Genomic DNA, 18878 nt, shown 5'->3' on the forward strand with positions numbered 1-18878 from the left:
ATTCAAAGAGTTCATTTTGGTTGGTCTCTACCTGTTTGAGATCAACACGTGGTCCTGGTTGTGTGAGAAGCGCGCCAGTGCTTCTTGAATGAGATCTCCCCCCTCTCTACTCTGATAGACATGAGCCTGCAACTTTCATCTGTTCAGCGTTGCACTTCATTTATTGCCTTATAGAATCATAGCCACGCAAAGGGTTTTGAACTAACTTCAGCGCCTATGATACATTAAAATACGTTTGCAAATGTTATATAATTACTGCTGTCTTCAGAAATAAATTAAATAATTCAGAATAGCCTACTACACCACGAGAAAGCCGATAATTTAGCGACCTCAGATTCTGTTTGTCAGTGTCAAAGTAGACTGCCATTTCGAACATTTGTACGGTATTAAAAAAGACGTCACCAGTTAAGTAAAATCACGTAGAATTGCATGAAATGCTTTTATAAAAGGCCAACATTTTCCCCACGTGTGCAACTTCTATAACATACTTTACTGCTCTGTCTGGAAAGCAAATTGCTATTGATGTAAAGAGATGACAATGAAACAACTCCAGTCTGTCTTTTTAGTTATCAACATTGTTAACTTCATTGAGCGAACAGTAGCCTATCTTATTGCTACCCCCCAGAGAACATCCGCCATATCACCGGTGAGTGCGCATATTCATTGTCTGTATCATTGGGTCAGTGCCACTTTCGTTTGTTTTTGGACAATAATTTCCTTAGCCAGGTTAGATGGACGTCATATTGTATTTGTGACTCCCCTTTTTGTAGGCCGATTATATAGTTCAGATAACATCGTTTTAATTGATCTCGTTGTCAGTGCCATCAGAGTAGGCTACTCTGTGCGCCCACTTGTGTGTCCTTTACCGGTAAGAAATGAAATATACTTTCACCCCTGCCAATGTAAAATGTTTAGTTGAGCATGATGCTTTTTTGAAGAACCTACCTATTTTATGCATCAATTGTATTTCACTATAGAGGAGTAATAAGAAATCCCCTTATTTATAACATAGTGAAATGTCTCACCTGGTGAGTTGGTGCGATTCTACATGTGAAGTGCATAGAGACACATGAACACCACCTTGTGGATTTATCTGGTAGTCTATGGAACTGCACACAGCATGAACCCTCAAACTACCCACATCACCGTTCCACTCTCTGAATTACCTGAGTGAATGATTGCCTTGGCTGTTAGGGGGAGTCTATTGTTGTGCCAATGACTACAACATTCATGGTATTCTTGACTAATAGGCTGTTTTACAATTCAAATGCTGGAGCTGGACTGTTACATTGTCCCCCAATCACTTTATTAGAAAGAGCAAGACTGTACATGTCCTCCTGTAGGCTACATTCACTCACCATCACTATCTGTATAGATAGCTCCCTACTTTAGGCAGATCATATACATAGCTGCACATTTGAATGTACAAGGCCCCCCCCCTTGTCAGTTTCTAGGATTAGTGTATGTGTATGGGGGATGAAGTGTTGTGTTGACGGTCGGTACAGTCCAATTTACATTTATGTACAATAGGCTGTGCAATTTGTACCTTACGGGGTGTGCTACTTACCTTTAAGACCCCAATAAAATGTTATTAGCTGTTAAATGACATTTTTACAGTGGAATATGTAGAAAAGTATATTACCCTAAAGACAGGCCAGGAGGATGGAAACTGACTTTATTTAAATTAAAACTTTATTTAAATTAAACAATAGTAGGACATTTAAACCATTTTAATATTTACCAAAAGACTATCATTGTTAATTTCTGTGCCATTATTGTGATCTATATGTTACCACTTGATCAGTAATGGGAATAGTATGGGAGTAGAAATAGCCCTAATTCACACTATGGAGAAAGCAAGTCTCTACAAGTAACAGATATCAAGGCACAAACATACTGCAAAAGACATGGATTGAAAGAGAAAAAAACAGAAAGAAAAACAAATAATGTTAGGAAAGCACATGTATATTAAATATTGTTTAAAAATCTTTTATCTTCAAAATTGATACTTTTTTCTTAACTTTTTGCCATTATTTTCTAAAGGAATGTTACATTGTTTGTGAGAATTACAGAAATACAGCTATGATCATCTATGGACAGTCATGCAGAACGATAAGCAATATTATACAGCGAAGAATGTTGGCATCACGGTTGGGGTCAATTTTATTTAAATTCCAGTCAATTCAGGAAGTACATTGAAATTCCAATTCTCTTCACTGGTTTCCAATGAAGAAAATTTGAAATTGGAATTTGGTTTCCATTCTGAATTGAATGGAATTGAAATGAAATTGATCCCAAACCTTGTTGGCATTATGTAAACAATATCACCCAAAAATTCCTCACAATTTGTTTTCTCTCCATGCTTGTTTCCCTGTAGAAAAATAAGCTTAATGCAATTTAAAGTTTCATAAAATGCAGACATCTGTTAAAGTAAAGTGAATGCATTTCTTTCTAACCTCTGATAATAGTTATAAACAATAAAGATACAAGCAAAAAATTATAAATCTGAGATCAAATTTACACTTGCCAGATATCACTAACAAAAGAGACACCTAATCAAATGAAATATCTAACATACAAAGAAAATAAACAAAAACACAAGCGGGAGAGGAGGACATGACGGTTGAGAATCAGTGATTGTTGGAATAATTCTGCAAGGCTTTTTCCCCCAACATCTCAGTCTGTTATGTTTGTTTCCATATAGAAAAGTGCCAGTGTGTCTGTGATGGTGATGTGTCTGCCCACTCTCTCTCTCTCTCTCTCCTCCAGGCAGCAGGCTCTCTGGGCTGTACTCCTGTAGGACATAGGTAGGAAAAGTCAGCTACCCCAGACATATGGCTGAGCAAATGTAAATTAAAGATGAGATGTGCAGTTTGTGTATTTTTACAGGTAAGACATGCATGGGTTTTTAAAATGTGTCACATCTATGCAGTAGTGCCAAGTCAATCTAACCACCAGAAAACAAATCACACCTCATGTATGCCTGGATTTGAACCTTTATTTAAAGCTTTTTCATAAAACTGTCCCTTTTTATTTTTTTGTCAGATGGTCCTGGACCATCTTCAGACAATTCCATTCTCTATCCTTAAAATACAGGATAAAATCTTGATATGTCACAAAATTGTGCAGAACACAGTGCTAGTTAATTACCATATTGACTATTAAATAATTTTAACATGGCCATTTAGTGACCAAAAGAGACATCACTAACATTGGATTAGCTGTTTGGTTTTCCATAATCTTTGTGCTCACCTTAGCTCCTCCTCTGGCCAGCCTCCTCTGGCCCGCCTCCTCTGGCCCTGCCTCTAAAAGAGACCACAGTCCTTCAGGTTGTTCTTAATGATGACGTCGGTGACGGCGTCAAAGACAAACTGGACGTTCTTGGTGTCGGTGGCACAGGTGAAGTGGGTATAGATCTCCTTGGTGTCCTTCTTCTTGTTCAGGTCCTCAAACTTGGTCTGGATGTGACTGGCTGCCTCATCATATTTGTTGGCTCCTGAGTAGCGAGAGGTTAAAATGGTAAACAAAAAAACAAGCATTATAACATGTGATGTGTGGCTGGACTGTAAGGATTGATTCCTTGATAAACTACGATTAATCAATTATAAGTTGACATCTCTTGGAAATCGTCACTGGCAAGCTCAATATCCAAATCAAATTGTATTTGTCAAATGCGTAGAATACAACAGGTGTAGACCTTACCGTGAAATTCTTACTTACAAGCCCTTAACTCTACTTCTTGAACTGCATTGTTGGTTAAGAAAATATTTACTAAATAAACAAAAGAAAAAAATGAAAGAAAAAGTTACATAATACAATAACAAAAACGAGACTATATACAGGGGGTACCGGTACCAAGTCAACGTGTAGGGTTACAGGTTAGTCGGGGGGGGTGTCAATGTAAATAGTCCGGGTGGCCATTTGATTAATTGTTCACCAGTCTTATGGCTTATGGGTAGAAGCTGTTAAGGAGCCTTTTGGATCTAGACTTGGCACTCCGGTACCGTTTGCCATGCGATAGCAGAGAGAACAGTCTATGACTTGGGTGACTGGAGTCTTTGATCATTTTTTGGGTGCTTTCTCTGACACCGCCTAGAAGTCCTGGATGGCAGGAAGCTTGGCTCCAGTGATGTACTGGGCTGTACGCACTACCCTCTGTGCCGCCCTATGGCCAGATGCCGAGCATTTGCCATACCAGGCGGTGATGCAACCGGCCAGGATACTCTCGATGGTATAGCTGTAAAACCTTTTGAGGATCTGGGGACCCGTGTCAAATCATTTCAGTCTCCTGAGGGGGCAAAGGCGTTATCATGACCCTTTTCACAACTTTCTTGGTGTGTTTAGAGCATGATAGTTTGTTGGTGATGTGGACACCAAGGACCTTGAAACTCTCGACTCGCTCCACTACAGACCCATCAATGTTAATGGCCCTCCTTTTCCTGTATTCCACAATCATCGCCTTTGTCTTGCTCACGTTGAGGTAGAGGTTGTTGTCCTGGCACCACACTGCCAAGTCTCTGACCTCCTCCCTATAATCTGTCTCATCACTGTCGGTGATCAGGCCTACCACTATAGTGTCAGCAGCAAACTTAATCATGGTGTTGGAGTCGTGCGTGGCCACGCAGTTGTGGTGGAACAGGGAGTACAGGAGGGGACTAAGCATGGACCCCTGAGGGGTCCCCGTGTTGAGGATCAGCTTGGCAGATGTTTTATTGGTTACTCTTACCACCTGGGGTGGCCAGTTAGGAAGTCCAGGATCCAGTTGCAGAGGTAGGTGTTTAGTCCCAGGGTCCTTAGCTTAGTGATGAGCTTTTTGGGCACTATGGTGTTGAACGCTGAGCTGTAGTCAATGAACAGCATTCTCACATAGGGGTTAGTTTTGTCCAAGTGAGAAAGGGCAGTGTGGGGTGCGGTTGATATTGTGTCTTCTGTGGATCTGTTGGGGTAGTATGCAAATTGGAGTGGGTCTAGGGTTTCTGGGATGAGGGTGTTGATGTGAGCCATGACCAGCCTTTCAAAGCACTTCATGGCTACCAACGTTAGTGCTACGGGTCGGTAGTCATTTAGGCAGGTTACCTTCGCTTTCGTGGGCACAGGTATTATGGTGGTCTGCTTGAAACATGTATGTATTACAGACTCGGTCAGGGATAGGTTGAAAATGTCAGTGAAGACACTTGGCAGTCTGCGCAGTACACGTCCTGGTAATCCATCTGGCCCCGCGGCTTTGTGAATGTTGACCTGTTTAAAAGGTCTCACTCACAACAGCTACGGCGAGCGTGATCACACAGTCGTCCGGAACAGCTGGTGCTCTCATGCATGCTTCAGTGTAGCTTACCTCGAAGCGAGCATTAAATGCTTTTAGCCCCTATGCTAGACTTGCGTCACTGGACAGCTCGTGGCTGGGTTTCCCTTTGTAGTCCGTAATAGTTTTCAAGCCCTGCCACATGTGACGAGCGTCAGAGCCGGTGTAGTAGGATTCAATCTTAGTCCTGTATTGATGCTTTGCCTGTTTGATGGTTCATCTGAGGGCATAGCAGGATTTCTTATAATGTCAGGATTAGTGTCCAGCTCCTTGAAAGCAGCAGCTCTATTCTTTAGCTCAGTGTGGATGTTGCCTGTAATCCATGGCTTCTGGTTGGGATATGTACATGCGATCCCTGTGGGGGCAACGTCGTCAATGCACTTATTGATGAAGCCGGTGACTGAGGTGGTATACTCCTCAATGCCATTGGCTGAATCCCGGAACATATTCCAGTCTGTGCTAGCAAAATAGCCCTGTTGCGTAGCATCTGCGTCATCTGACCACTTACGTATTGAGCGAGTTACTGGTACTTCCTGCTTTAGTTTTTGCTTGTAAGCAGGAATCAGGAGGATAGAATTATGGTCAGATTTTCCAAATGGAGGGCGAGGGAGGGATTTTGCATGCATCTCTGTGTGTGGAGTAAAAGTGGTCTAGAGTTTTTTTCTCCCTCTGGTTGAACATGTGACATGCTGGTAGAAATGAGGTAAAAGGGATTTAAGTTTTCCTGCATTAAAGTCCCCGGCCACTATGAGTGCCACTTCTGGAGGAGCATTTTCATGTTTACTTATGGCCTTATACAGCTCGCTGAGTGTGGTCTTAGTGCCAGCATCGGTTTGTGGTGGTAAATAGACGGCTACAAATAAGATAGATGAAAACTCTATTGGTAGATAGTGTGGTCTACAGCTTATCATGAGGTACTCTACCTCAGGCAAGTAATATCTTGAGACTTCCTTAATATTAGACATCACGTACCAGCTGTTATTGACAAATAGACACACACCACCACCCCTCGTCTTACCGGACATAGCAGTTCTGTCCTGCCGATGCACGGGAAAACCCAGCCAACTGTATATTATCCGTGTCGTATTTCAGCCACGACTCAGTGAAACATAAAATATTACAGTTTTGAAATGTCCCATCGGTAGGATAGTCTCGAACGGAGCTCATCCAGTTTATTCACCAGGAATTGCAAGTTTGCCAATAGAACGGATGGTAGAGACGGGTTACCCACTCACTGACGAATTCTCACAAGGCACCCCAAACTCTGCCCCCAATATTATGTCACTGTTTCAATTTTCTGCTGCTAGAGCTACTACTGCTGCTGAAATAACTACAGCATCAACAATCACAACTACACTATTTCTCTGTCAGACTGCACTTCAACCTGCGGTACGTTACAGTCCTACAGACACATTGGAAGGCTTCTCTACCTGTGTACTCGGGGTAGCAGATAGCCAGGGGGCTGCGTGTAATCTTCTCCTCAAACAGATCCTTCTTGTTGAGGAAGAGGATGATGGAGGTCTCTGTGAACCACTTGTTGTTGCAGATGGAGTCAAACAGCTTCATGCTCTCATGCATCCGGTTCTGGTAGACAGATAGATGGGGAGAAATACTGGGTCACGTACAATTATTCACAGTTAAAGTCGGAAGTTTACATACACCTTAGCCAAATACATGTAAGTGTTTCACAACTCGACATTTAATTCTAGTAAAAGTTCCCTGTCTTAGGTCAGTTAGGATCACCACTTTATTTTAAGAATGTGAAATGTTAGAATAATAGTAGAGATAATGATTTATTTCAGCTTTTATTTCTATCATCACATTCCCAGTGGGTCACAAGTTTCAAACACTCAATTAGTATTTGGTAGCATTTCCTTTAAATAGTTTAACTTGGGTCAAACGTTTCGGGTAGCTTTCCACAAGCTTCCCACAATAAGTTGGTTGAATTTTGTCCCATTTATCCTGACAGAGCTGGTGTAACTGAGTCAGGTTTGTAGGCCTCCTTGCTCGCACATGCTTTTTCAGTTCTGCCCACAAATTTTCTATAGGATTAAGGCCAGGGCTTTGTGATGGCCACTCCAATACCTTGACTTTGCTGTCCTTAAGCCATTTTGCCACAACTTTGGAAGTACGCTTGGGGTCATTGTCCATTTGGAAGACCCATTTGTGACCAAGCTTTAACTTCCTGACTGATGTCTTGAGATGTTGCTTCAATATATCCACATCATTTTCTTCCCTCATGATGCCATCTATTTTGTGAAGTGCAACAGTCCTTCCTGCAGCAATGCACCCCCACAACATATTCTGCCACCCCCTGTGCTTTACGGTTGGGATGGTGTTCTTCAGCTTGCAAGCCTCCCCCTTTTTCACACCAAAGTACGTTAATCTCTAAGAGACAGAATGCATCTCCTTCCTGAGTGGTATGATGGCTGCGTGGTCCCATGGTGTTTATATATGCGTACTATTGTTTGTACAGATGAACATGGTACCTTCAGGCGTTTGGAAATTGCTCCCAAAGATGAACCAGACTTGTGGAGGTCTAAAATTTGTTTTCTGAGGTCTTGGCTGATTTATTTTGATTTCCCCATAATGTCAAGCAAAGAGGTAGGCCTTGACATACATCCACAGGTACACCTCCAATTGACACAAATTATGTAAATTAGCCTATCAGAAGCTTCTAAAGCCATGGCATCATTTTCTAGAATTTTCCAAGCTGTTTAAAGGCACAGTGAACTTAGTGTATGTAAACTTCTGACCCACTGGAATTGTGATACAGTGAATTATAAGTAAAATAATCTGTCTGTAAACAATTGTTGGAACAATTACTTGTGTCATGCACAAAGTAGATGTTCTAACCGACTTGCCAAAATTATAGTTTGTTCACAAGAAATTTGTGTAGTGGTTGAAAAACGAGTTTTAATGTCTCTAACCTAAGTGTATGTAAACTTCCGACTTCAACTGTATATATACACTAGATGACTGATAAGGAGCGTTGTGTTAAAGCCACTGTACCTCCATCTTGGCACTCCCCCACAATAGTAAAACAAATATTTAGGAAGCTATAGAAAGCATTTACATAACCTTTTGACACATGTATTCTATTACACAGACACCTTAACACATACTTTTAATATATATTAGGTGATCTAAACATACAAATAAAAACATCTATAGCATTTTCCTTAAAGTATTTTGATTACAAATATTTACTGTCCACACTACAACAATAAAATACCTAAATCTTGTAATTTTGTCCTTGAAAAATGTAATTGAAATACTGTAGAATTCCATTCATTCCTATGGAGGATTGCTCCTACTGGGGAGAGCCAATATGGCCGACCAGTGGCTTCAGAGCCTCTCAATGGCCAAAACATAGCATCAGCAAGGGTTTATTTAATTGATAATGCATGAAAAGCTGGTGTTTGAAGGAAATATTGGCACAGGTGTTGTTAGTCGAGGGCCAGCAAACCGTGCCAATATATCCTCCAAGGGCATTATCACTTTTATACAACAGATTACCAACATATTAAAATAATGATTTACACATTATCATTAAAAACATTAATTTGATTATTTTATTCATACTATTTCATCCTTCCACAAGATATAGTCCTGACACAAATCTAGGGTTTCTACCCAAGCCGGCTGGTCGTTTGTTCTATCGGTTTGGTTGCCAGAGACGCGACCCCAGTCGTTCAGTCTTTTTGTTCTGTATTTATGGCCCCAGTCGTCCGTTCTAAATGTTCCATTGCCATACCGGCTAGCAACGTTCTTATCCCTTGCTTGCTAGCTAGCCAACTAAAGCTAGCATACAGTCACGTCAAACAGTGCCCCAGAATAACAACAGTAGCATTTGCATTTGTTTAAGCTGTTTTCTAGTGACATTTATTTGGATACATCTATAACAATGAGCTAATGAGGTGCGATTTTGCCTGGCATAGAAAATGTGCTCTCTCAACAGGACACTGTTGTTCAGAGGAGCGAGCCAACAATACAGCTAACACAATCACTTCAATCTGAAGCTGGAAAGACTAGCCGCATTAAGTTTCGTTTGACCTTTTTTCAATTGACATTTCTTTGTATATATTCATAAAAATGATGCCAGCTGATTCATCATTTAGACTGGATGAGAAACGCTGCATGCCTGCCTGTCTGTCTCGTCCCAACTCCCGACATGTTCATTACTATGGGACAGCTGGAGATCAAATTTGAATATTGAAACAATGTTGCAAATGTCGGAGAAACAGACAGCAAGGTTTATACAAATCTCTGCTGTTGAAAACTAAATGTTAATCTAAAAGAAATGTGAGCTAATGTCTAGATGCTTTTTATTGTGATTGTCAAGTTTATAAATTGCCTGGCTGGACTGAAGAGACATGGGTTTGCGCAGTTAGATGGAACAGAGTAAATAGGCATTTTAACATCATAGATTTAGCCGGTGGTAACTTGTGGAATAGACACAGGCTGGAATGCAATTTTAACCAATCGGCATTCAGGATTAGACCCACCCATTGTATAAATACATCCCAATGGGCAGCGGACAATTTGCCAAGAGTGGTCCGGGTTTGGTCGGGGTAGGCCTTCATTGTAAAATAATAATTTGTTCTTAACTGACTTGCTTAGTTAAATAAAGGTTAAATAAAATAAATACAAAATTGGTCACATCACATCCAAAGACATCAACCTAAGGATAAAACATAGAGGTTGCCACAAGGGGGCAGTAACGCCTCATTTTAAATCTAGCTGTATAGCGTAGTGGTACAGTATGTCTTTTGTGAATGTGTGTATGGTGAGAGGAAACATATTGTTCAAGCAGACTGTTAAAAATACTTGAATGTGCTGTATAAAAAAAGGACTGACTGAAAGGAAGTAAAACAGGTGAACTCCCATAGAAGTAAACCAACGGCCTATTTGGTCCTAAGAATTTGTGAGCTATAGCATATCAACAAGACTATTGAATTAATGTGGGATCAAATTGTTACACTCTCTCACAAAATGCAGTGTCTGTGAGGTAGGATGGTTCCTCCCATCAAGCATTTGTCCTGTTCTTACATAAATGGTGTATTGATTGGGTGCTTGACACCACAGTGTGGAAAACAAATGGCTCATTGCACAGAAATGAGATGCTATCTAAGCAGCTTGAACCACTCCACAGGTTAAGTCATCAACCCACACTTCAGTAAGCAGTGTGTGTAGTATATCACGTACACCCCTATATAATAAAATCGATCTAATAGCCTATTCCAGTGCACATATCTTGTTAAACAAAATGTAGAGAAGTAATATTTGCTTTATAATATGTAAAGTATATGGGTGTTTTGGTACCAGATGACAAGTATACGTATGACCAGTTGATAATGTGTGGATCACAGAAATATCGTCTATTTCCAAGGTGTGGATAAGATAGGTGACTCTTCCTCCTCACCATCTCCTCATCCTCAGCCAGCACCAGGTCATAAGCACTCAGCGCCACACAGAAGATGATGGCTGTGACTCCTTCAAAGCAGTGGATCCATTTCTTCCTCTCTGAGCGCTGGCCGCCCACGTCAAACATCCTGCAGGAGAGAGGTGGAGAGAGGGATGAGTGGAAAGAGAGAGAGCGGGAGAGAGAGGTGGAGATATGTATGAGGGTAAAGAGGGAGAGAGGAATGAGAGAGGGATGAGGAGAAAGAGGGAGAGAGGACAGAGAGATGGATGAGGGTAAAGAGGGAGAGAGACGTTGAGAGATGGATGACGAGAAAGAGGGAGAGAGAGAGGACGGGGAGATGGATGAGGGTAAAGAGGGAGAGAGAGTAGAGAGAGGTGGAGAGAAACATGAAGGTAGTAACACCGAAAAAGAAAGAGAGCGTGATAAGGTGAAGTCCAGAGAGGAAAGAAGTAGAGATGAAAAAGAGCGTGATAAGGGGAAGTACAGAGAGGAGAGAAGTAGAGAAGAAAAAGAGAGCGTGATAAGGTGAAGTACAGAGAGGAGAGAAGTAGAGACGAAAAAGAGAGCGTGATAAGGGGAAGTATAGAGAGGAGAGAAGTAGAGAAGAAAAAGAGAGCGTGATAAGGTGAAGTACAGAGAGGAGAGAAGTAGAGAAGAAAAAGAGAGCGTGATAAGGTGAAGTACAGAGAGGAGAGAAGTAGAGACGAAAAAGAGAGCGTGATAAGGGGAAGAAAGATAGAAAGTGAGGGTGACATTCAATCTCAGGCTATGCATTAACATTTCATGAGGTTGTTCTGAGTACAAAGGCAGACAGAGATCCATTAGATACGCTGGACCGTTATAAAACACTACAGGGCCAACACTGCTCCAGGAAGCCCTCAGGGGCCATATGTATCAAGCGTCTCAGGGTAGTGGTGCTGATCTAGGATCAGGTTCCCCTCTGTCCATGCAACCACATTCATTTTGATCTGAAAGGGAAAACTAAATCAGCACTTCTACTCTGAGATGCTTGACTTCTACTCTGAGTGTTCAGACACTTGAACACTGGAGACACATTAGACTGTTCCACCAGGTGTCTACCAGAAGAAGTGGGTAAAGGAACTGGGAGAGAGATGACGAGGCTCTACCACATGAGCCCACCACACAGATGAGGTGACATTGGTTTTTAGGGAAGGCAGGCGCTGAGGTCATACCCCTGCTTGAGCTGTGATTAGTGCCAACAACACAGCCTTTCTATCACACGTTAATGGACATTGATGTGAAGGTAGATTCTATCGAGCTGACCCACTATTCCGCATAAAGCTTCAACCTGCAACAAACTGGGCATTCACAGGCTCAGACGTACAAGATTAAGATGACCTAGTTTTGAACTGAGTAACAGGTTTGACTGTCCCATGACTCTGTCAACAACCTAAATGTCAATGACTTGGCATGGAATAATCTGTACCCGTATTCTGTTATCATCCACAGTCTTTGGCAATGTTCTTGAAATTTCCATTGTGAACAAATGTTAATTTCCCATGTACAGGTTCACCAAGACCAGTGTGCATTTAAAGGGACTGTGTCCAGTATGCTTCATTAGTTTGAGGTATTCATTTCAGAATGGGTAGTGTGCTGTAATGCGACTGTTGCTGCTCTGCCTCTGTGGGGAATGGACTCAGGGAGAGAGTGGATGGGTCATAGAGAACAATATTACTTAACGTGCTTCTACACCTGTATTGCTTGCTGTTTGGGGTTTTAGGCTGGGTTTCTGTACAGCACTTTGAGGTATCAGCTGATGTAAGAAGGGCTTTATAAATACATTTGATTTGAACAGGGTCACAGCAAATGAGGAGAGAGCATGGGCAGTAATGTAAAAAATCTAAAAGGACAAACGCGCTGACATCTCCGGTGAGTGGAGACTGCTGATAGACATGATTATGGAGCTTAGGAACATGGCAGCCAAAGTGACAGCCAGTGAGAGACAGATGGAGGAGCTGAAGACAGAGGTGATGGACCAGAGAGTGGAGCATAATTAAGACTGAACTGCATTTATACAAGGACAAAGTAAAGGAACTGGAGAACAAGATCACTGCCCAAACCGCAGAAATGTCTACCATGGGACCCAGACTGGAGGAACTGAGGAGAGAGAATGCAGGTAGAACAAAGGTAGCATTCTCTGCTGCTTTAAATAATCACCATGGACCCTTCAATACTGATATCTCACTGGTCTACACAATGAAATCACAAACACTGGGCAAGCCTACAGCCCTACTACTGGTATCTTCACAGTCCCAGTGAGAGGAGTGTACTAGACAGAGTATTTGCATTGCCCCCCCCCCTGCTACTCTCTGTTATTATCTATGCATAGTCACTGAAATAACTCGACCTACATGTACATATTACCTCGACTAACCAGTGCCCCTGCACATAGACTCTGTACCCGTACCCTCTGTATATAGCCTCGCTATTGTTATTTTACTGCTGCTCTTTAATTACTTGTTACTTTAATTTGTTATTTTTTTGTTGTTATTTTTCTTAAAACTTGGTTAAGGGCTTGTAAATAAGCACTTCACTGTTGGATTCGGCGCATGTGACAAATAAAATTTGATTTGACTACTTCAGATTCACATCCATGGATTTTAACACTGTAGCACTGGTGAGTGCATTCTTGTATTTTTTTATATATATATATATATTTTTTTTACCTTTACTTTTACTAGGCAAGTCAGTTAAGAACAAATTCTTATTTTCAATGACGGCCTAGGAACAGTGGGTTAACTGCCTGTTCAGGGGCAGAACGACAGATTTTGTACCTTGTCAGCTCGGGGATTTGAACTTGCAACCTTTCGGCTACTAGTTCAGTGCTCTAACCACTAGGCTACACTGCCGCCCCAAGAATGATCCGTGTCTAATGTGGTCGCATCAGACCAATAGCCCTGGAGGCTTTCAGTATCTAACGAATGCAGGGACTTTGTAGCTGGAGAACGGGGAGTTGGTACATGCGTCTCCCGCCAGGCATCCGGGTCTATGGTGATTGTGATAATCACAGCAGCTTCAGTGGCTTCCTACTCTTCTCTTTGTGAAGAGAACAACACACAAGCTCTAAAGACAGAAACATTGCTAGAGAATATGGAGAAGGTAACACAAAAGAAACAAACACTATTTTAGTATGTCTTCTTTTTAGTATGTCTTCTTTTCACTATCTCTCTCCCTCAACCAAATGTCTCAGTTGTCATTTCTATGCCATTCATTCATTCTGTTGTTATTTTCCTGGAGATGAGTTTCCATAGCTACAGACAACAGAACAACAGAACATCAGAACATCGGAACAACAGAACAGAGATATAAAGAGGTGACTCTTTTCTTATCAATTGTCTCCATGTATTGTTCATCCCAGACAACGTGTCTGTGAGGCTGCGGCGGAAGGCAAATGTCAGCCTCACACAGCGCTCTGAGTTTATCTGGAACGTGGTTACTGTGGACTCATGTCAGACCAGACGGACGGGCAGGCAGGCAGGCAGGCAGGCAGGCAGGCAGGCAGGCAGGCAGAGACGGGCAGGCAGGCAGGCAGGCAGAGACGGGCAGGCAGACAGGCAGGCAGGCAGAGACAGGCAGGCAGAGACAGGCAGAGGCAGGCAGGCAGGCAGGCAGAGACAGGCAGAGACAGGCAGAGACAGGCAGAGGCAGGCAGGCAGAGACAGGCAGAGGCAGGCAGGCAGAGACAGGCAGAGGCAGGCAGGCAGGCAGGCAGAGACAGGCAGAGACAGGCAGAGACAGGCAGGCAGGCAGAGACAGGCAGGCAGGCAGGCAGGCAGACAGGAATGGCCCGATTTATCACAACGTTTCTCATCGTCTATCTGGCTGTTAAAAGCATTGAAGCTGGAACGGATCTCCCATTGTATTAGATGAACTTGTTAAACAGTGTTACATCTGCCTCAGGCTGCTCACAGTCAGGAGGTAGAGGGTGTCTCACAACACTTCCTGGTCAGCCATATGCACATGCCATTAAAGACACGCACATGTAGTACACACACAAAACAGACACTTTGGACATGCAGTCTTCGCTCTTAGAAAAAAAGGTGCTATCTAGAACCTTAAATGGTTCTTAGTCTGTCCCCTTTGAAGAACCCTTTTTGGTTGCAGGTAGAACCATTTTGGGTTCCATATAGAACCCTTTCTACAGAGGATTCTACATAGAACCCAAAATAGTTCTACCTGGAACCAAAAATAGTTATCATATGGGGACAGACAAAGACCCCTTTTGGAACCCTTTTTCATCCACAGCAAGTTAAAAACAAGGGGACAGAGGGAATAGACCAGGCCTCGCTATATCTGTGCACTGGATACATTTTGTTTTCTCATTAATGTAATAATGTAATGGTCAGTTACATGTTTGCCCCTGTCCCAATACACAACGTCATCCAGATAGAGAGACTGACACTACTCAGGTTTCAGGTTTGTTCTAAGAGCCCTTACTTGAAGTGCAGGTCCTTGAAGGTGAAGTGTGTCTCCACAATGCCGGTGGTCTTCACTCTGGTCCGCAGCACGTCCTGCTGTGTGGGGATGTAGTCTGATTTGGCTATCCTCTCCATTTCGTTCAGGTAGCTGTGAGGACCACACACACAGGATGATGATGATGATGATGAGGGGCGACACATACTCATTGGCAAGACACACACACACACACACATTCAAGCAGAGGCACTCAAGTAGATACACCACAGCTATTGTCTGTTGTTGTGTTTTAGCACAACAGTGATTCTGGATTGGTTCTGTTTGGTTCACGCACGACCACAGAGTCCATTTGTTCTGTGTTTGTGTATGATACGTCTCTCTCTCTCTCTCTCTCTCTCTCAACTTTTCTCAAAGGGAACATTTCTATGGCAACACACATCACTTCAAAGGGTTTTTACCAGTGATGTATATAAACCCTGGATTGCTGACCAGTGATGTATATAAACCCTGGATTGCTGACCAGTGATGTATATAAACCCTGGATTGCTGACCAGTGATGTATATAAACCCTGGATTGCTGATTCTATGTTTTGGCCATTGAAAGTTTTTGGACGCCACCGGTCGGCCATATTGGCACTCCTCAGTAGGAGCAGGCCTCCATAGGAATGAATGGAATTCTACAGCAGTGGAGGCTGGTGGGAGTAGCTACAGGAGGACTGGCTCATTGTAATGTCTGTTTGGAATCCTTCCGGTCGGCCATATTGGCACACTTCAGTAGGAGCAGGCCTCCATAGGAATGAATGGAATTCTACAGTATTTCAATTAAATGTTTCCAAGGACAAAAATACATGTAGTTAAGTATTTTGTTGTTGTAGTGGAGATGGTAACATTAGTACTCAAACAAAAATATATACTTATATGTAAATCAAAAATAAATATACAGTGCCTTGCGAAAGTATTCGGCCCCCTTGAACTTTGTTGTTATTCTGTCTGTCACTGTTCAAATAAACCTACCATTAGACTGATCATTTCTTTGTCAGTGGGCAAATGTACAAAATCAGCAGGGGATCAAATACTTTTTTCCCTCAATGTAGGTCCTGGATGGCAGGAAGCTTGACCCCGGTGATGTACTGGGCCATACGCACTACCCTCTGTTGCGCCTTACAGATGCCGAGCAGTTACCATACCAGGCGGTGATGTACCCAGTTAGGATGCTCTCGATGGTGCAGCTGTAGAACGTTTTGAGGATCTGGTGACCCATGCCAAATCTTTTCAGTCTCCTGAGAGGGAAAAGGTATTGTCATGCCCTCTTCACGACTGCCTTGGTGTGTTTGGACCATGATAGACTGTTGGTGATGTGGACACCAAGAAACTTGAAACTCTCAACCCGGTCAACTACAGCCCCCTGTTATGTTAATGGGGGCCTGTTCGGTCACTGTTGAGTTTAGTCTGCTACATGTGGAGTATTATGTCAGGTTTCACACATCAGCAGATGGGAGAGGAGAGCAGTAGAGAAGAGGAGAATCTAGACACAGACCTCCTCTGTTACCATCAATCAGAACACAATACCATCATACACCAGTCTAATGGGAGGCTGGCCAGAGGTTTTACACACTCCTGATTAAACCTGATATGAGACAGACAAGCCACCAATCAATCTAACTGCCACTGTGATTGCATCAGGGTAAACACCCAGTCTTCTCTGTGATCCGACCTTTAAGAATCAACTCATTCTCTTAATGTGTTTGTAATGTTATTAAAAAGGAAATTGGCAGACAAAGCAGAGTTGTTAAGCTGTATGCAAAGTAGACAGGCTTTTGTTTTCCAGGTTGAATAAAAAGTTAACGAGCAGCAGGAGGAGATAGAGAGTAGCTCTAACTGGTGTTGGTCTCCAATGAGCAGCAGGAGGAGATAGAGAGTAGCTCTAACTGGTGTTGGTCTCCAACGAGCAGCAGGAGGAGATTGAGAGTAGCTCTAACTGGTGTTGGTCTCCAACGAGCAGCAGGAGGAGATAGAGAGTAGCTCTAACTGGTGTTGGTCTCCAACTAGCAGCAGGAGGAGATAGAGAGTAGCTCTAACTGGTGTTGGTCTCCAACGAGCAGCAGGAGGAGATAGAGAGTAGCTCTAACTGGTGTTGGTCTCCTGGTCACAATTATTTGTATTGTGGTAGCGTGAGGGTGCGTGTGTAGGTGCAGATTGCATACTGAGTCAACTAGAGGGAGGTAAGGAGTGAGGGAGAGGATGGAGGGAGGTGGGTTATATTGAGAATCATTGAGCGTACCACTCCTTCAAGGGAGTTGTTGACATTGAAGGTCATTGAGTTGTTTTCATGTTGTGTTACTGCCAGGTTGTGTTGTTGTCATGTTGTGCTGTTGTCATGTTGTTGCCAGGTTGTGTTGCTGCCAGGTTGTGTTGCTGCCATGTTGTGTTGATGTCATGTTGAGTTGTTGCCAGGTTGTGTTGCTGTTGTCGTCATGTTGTGTTGTTGTCATGTTGTGTTGCTGCCATGTGTTGCTGTCATGTTGTGTTGCTGTCATGTGTTACTGTCATGTTGTGTTACTGTCATGTTGTGTTACTGTCATGTGTTGTTGTCATGTGTTGCTGTCATGTTGTGTTACTGCCATGTTGTTGTCATGTTGTGTTGCTGTCATGTTGTGTTGCTGTCATGTTGTGTTGCTGCCATGTTGTGTTGCTGTTGTGTTGCTGCCATGTTGTGTTGCTGTCTTAGGTCTCTCTTTATCTAGTGTTGTGGTGTCTCTTTATTCACAATGTGCGTTTTGTCCTACATTTATTTATAATCTCAGCCCCCGTCCCACAGGCGGCCTCTTGCTAGGCCTCATTGTAAATAAGAATTAATGATAATTGAAACACACTGTGTCTACTCACTATGCGGCTGAGTCGTTGAGCTGGTACTCCCGGGAGCGCGTGAAGCAGCCTTGCACCCCGCTGTCGGCCCACAGGCGGCGGATCACTTTGGACAGGTCATCGGGCAGGATGCCCTGCTCCTCAGCAGCAGCCGACAGGGCAAAGAGCTGGCGGGCATCGTCCTGCAGGGGGCGGGAGGGGACAGGAGAGGGACATTATGGCCACGCTAGGAGGCTGCAGGTACCACAGTACTAGGGAACAGTTATTGCAACAGACACAGAGGTAGAGGGCTAATGTTTAAATCTGAGGAGGGAGGGAGAACCCATATTATCACCAAATGTACAGCCAACAGTCTATCAAACATTTGTTTTTTAGAGCAGTGAGGTATGGCTGTGTGTAAGGACCTCTGGGGAGAGGATTTGACAAAGCAAGCGCATCTACAGTGATGATGCAAGATCTGATCATAAATCGTTAAAGGGTCTTTCTAGCCATAAGAGACAATGATTGAGTGAACCAGATTAAATTAATAAATATTGGGTTGTTTTGACAGGTGGCCAATGAGACCAGGTAATCTACACTGTGTGGATGGCTAATATGGGAGATATATTGGTGTCTGTGGACAAGGCTGTGTGCCATGATAAATAATGTAGTGTTGTAATAAAGTGTGCCAGTGGCAGGCAGGATATATATTTCCTCTGGCTGTTTCTCCCTCTACCATCTGTGTGCTGCAGTGGAGGCTGCTGAGGGGAGGACGGCTCATAATAATGGTTTGAACGGAATCAAACCATTCCACTTATTCTGCTCCAGCCATTACCATGAGCCTGTCCTCCCCAATTAAGGTGCCAC

General features: G+C 43.0%; 1 protein-coding gene across 3 annotated transcripts in view; it reads right to left on the bottom strand.

The window, feature by feature from the left end:
* Positions 1–1661: 1661 nt before the first annotated feature.
* The window catches only part of gnai2b (guanine nucleotide binding protein (G protein), alpha inhibiting activity polypeptide 2b), a 94182-nt gene continuing 76965 nt past the window's right edge, over positions 1662–18878 (bottom strand). For 2 of the 3 annotated variants that reach the window (XM_064966880.1, XM_064966883.1), the window contains 6 exons: positions 18054–18214; positions 15189–15317; positions 10728–10857; positions 6733–6886; positions 3253–3496; positions 1662–2794 (listed from right to left, as the gene is read on the bottom strand). In XM_064966880.1, the coding sequence (XP_064822952.1) occupies positions 3306–3496; positions 6733–6886; positions 10728–10857; positions 15189–15317; positions 18054–18214 (765 nt within the window). In that variant the 3' untranslated portion in view covers positions 1662–2794; positions 3253–3305. Of the gene's footprint in view, positions 2795–3252; positions 3497–3720; positions 3772–6732; positions 6887–10727; positions 10858–15188; positions 15318–18053; positions 18215–18878 lie in introns of those variants that run through there. The other variant, XM_064966882.1, reaches the window with a different exon arrangement.

Source organism: Oncorhynchus masou, chromosome 5 (genome assembly GCF_036934945.1).
Source record: "Oncorhynchus masou masou isolate Uvic2021 chromosome 5, UVic_Omas_1.1, whole genome shotgun sequence".
In the NCBI taxonomy this organism is placed as follows: domain Eukaryota; kingdom Metazoa; phylum Chordata; class Actinopteri; order Salmoniformes; family Salmonidae; genus Oncorhynchus; species Oncorhynchus masou.